This window comes from Charadrius vociferus, unplaced genomic scaffold (assembly GCF_000708025.1).
Source record: "Charadrius vociferus isolate BGI_N301 unplaced genomic scaffold, ASM70802v2 scaffold32, whole genome shotgun sequence".
NCBI lineage: Eukaryota > Metazoa > Chordata > Aves > Charadriiformes > Charadriidae > Charadrius > Charadrius vociferus.
This window is the reverse complement of record NW_009647856.1, coordinates 13,017,152-13,018,093: the sequence shown is the minus strand read 5'-3', so window position 1 is coordinate 13,018,093 and position 942 is coordinate 13,017,152. Positions and strand designations below refer to the sequence as shown.

At 63.4% G+C, this 942-nt stretch overlaps 1 protein-coding gene across 1 annotated transcript; it reads left to right on the top strand.

Annotated features, from left to right (window-relative positions):
* Window positions 1–109: 109 nt before the first annotated feature.
* IRF5 (interferon regulatory factor 5) lies at window positions 110–739 on the top strand. Its single transcript, XM_009883039.1, has one exon. It carries the CDS (start codon window positions 110–112, stop codon window positions 737–739), a length of 630 nt encoding a protein of 209 aa, XP_009881341.1.
* The last annotated feature ends 203 nt before the right edge of the window (window positions 740–942 follow it).

The following is a 942-nucleotide window of genomic DNA, read 5'->3' as shown; positions in this document are numbered from 1 at the left end:
TGGCGATGGATGTGGGGTGGCTGGGTGGTGGTGGCCATGGGTGTGGGATGACCATGGGGTGGTTGGATGGTGGTGGCCATGGGTGTAGGGTGTATGGACAGGGTTGGTCATGGCGTTGTCCCCGGCTGACGTCCGTGTCCCTTCGGCAGTGACTGACCTGGAGATCAAGTTCCAGTACCGGGGCCGTCAGGTCTGCGTCCTCACCATCAGCAACCCCCACGGCTGCCGCCTCTTCCACAGCAGCCTGGAGCCCACGCAGGAGCAGGTGGAGCTCTTCGGGCCGTTGACGCTGGAACAGGTCCGCTTCCCCGCCAACGACGCCATACCCAACGAGAAGCAGAGGTTCTACACCCACCAGCTCCTGGACGTGCTGGACCGCGGGCTCATCCTGGAGCTGCAGGGCCAGGACATCTACGCCATCCGCCTCTGCCAGTGCAAGGTCTTCTGGACGGGGCCCTGCGCCGCCCACCACGCCGGCCCCAACCCCATCGAGAGGGAGAAGAAGACCAAGCTTTTCAGCCTGGAGGGGTTTCTCAACGGTGAGAGGAGAAGGGAGGTGGTTGTCTCCTGTGCTCCTTGGGGACACCAGATGAGATGGAGAGGGTCAGCGGGCATGGAGGAGGGGGGACACCAGGCGGCACGTGGGGGCCAGATAGCGTGGTGGGGGACCAAGATGGGATGGAAGGACACCAACTGGTACATTGGGACCCTGATGGCATGGGGGAACGAGCTGAGATGAGGAGGTGTGGTGGCATGAGGGGACACCACCCAGTATATGGGGACACCAGCCGGCACAGGAGGACCAAGCTGGGATGGGGGTGGGACAAACTCCCATGGGGGGGGACACCAGGTGGCACACTGGAACGTGGTGGTACGGGGGGACACCAAGATGGGATGGGGAAACACCAAGTGGTACATTGGGGCCCTGATGGCATGGGGGAA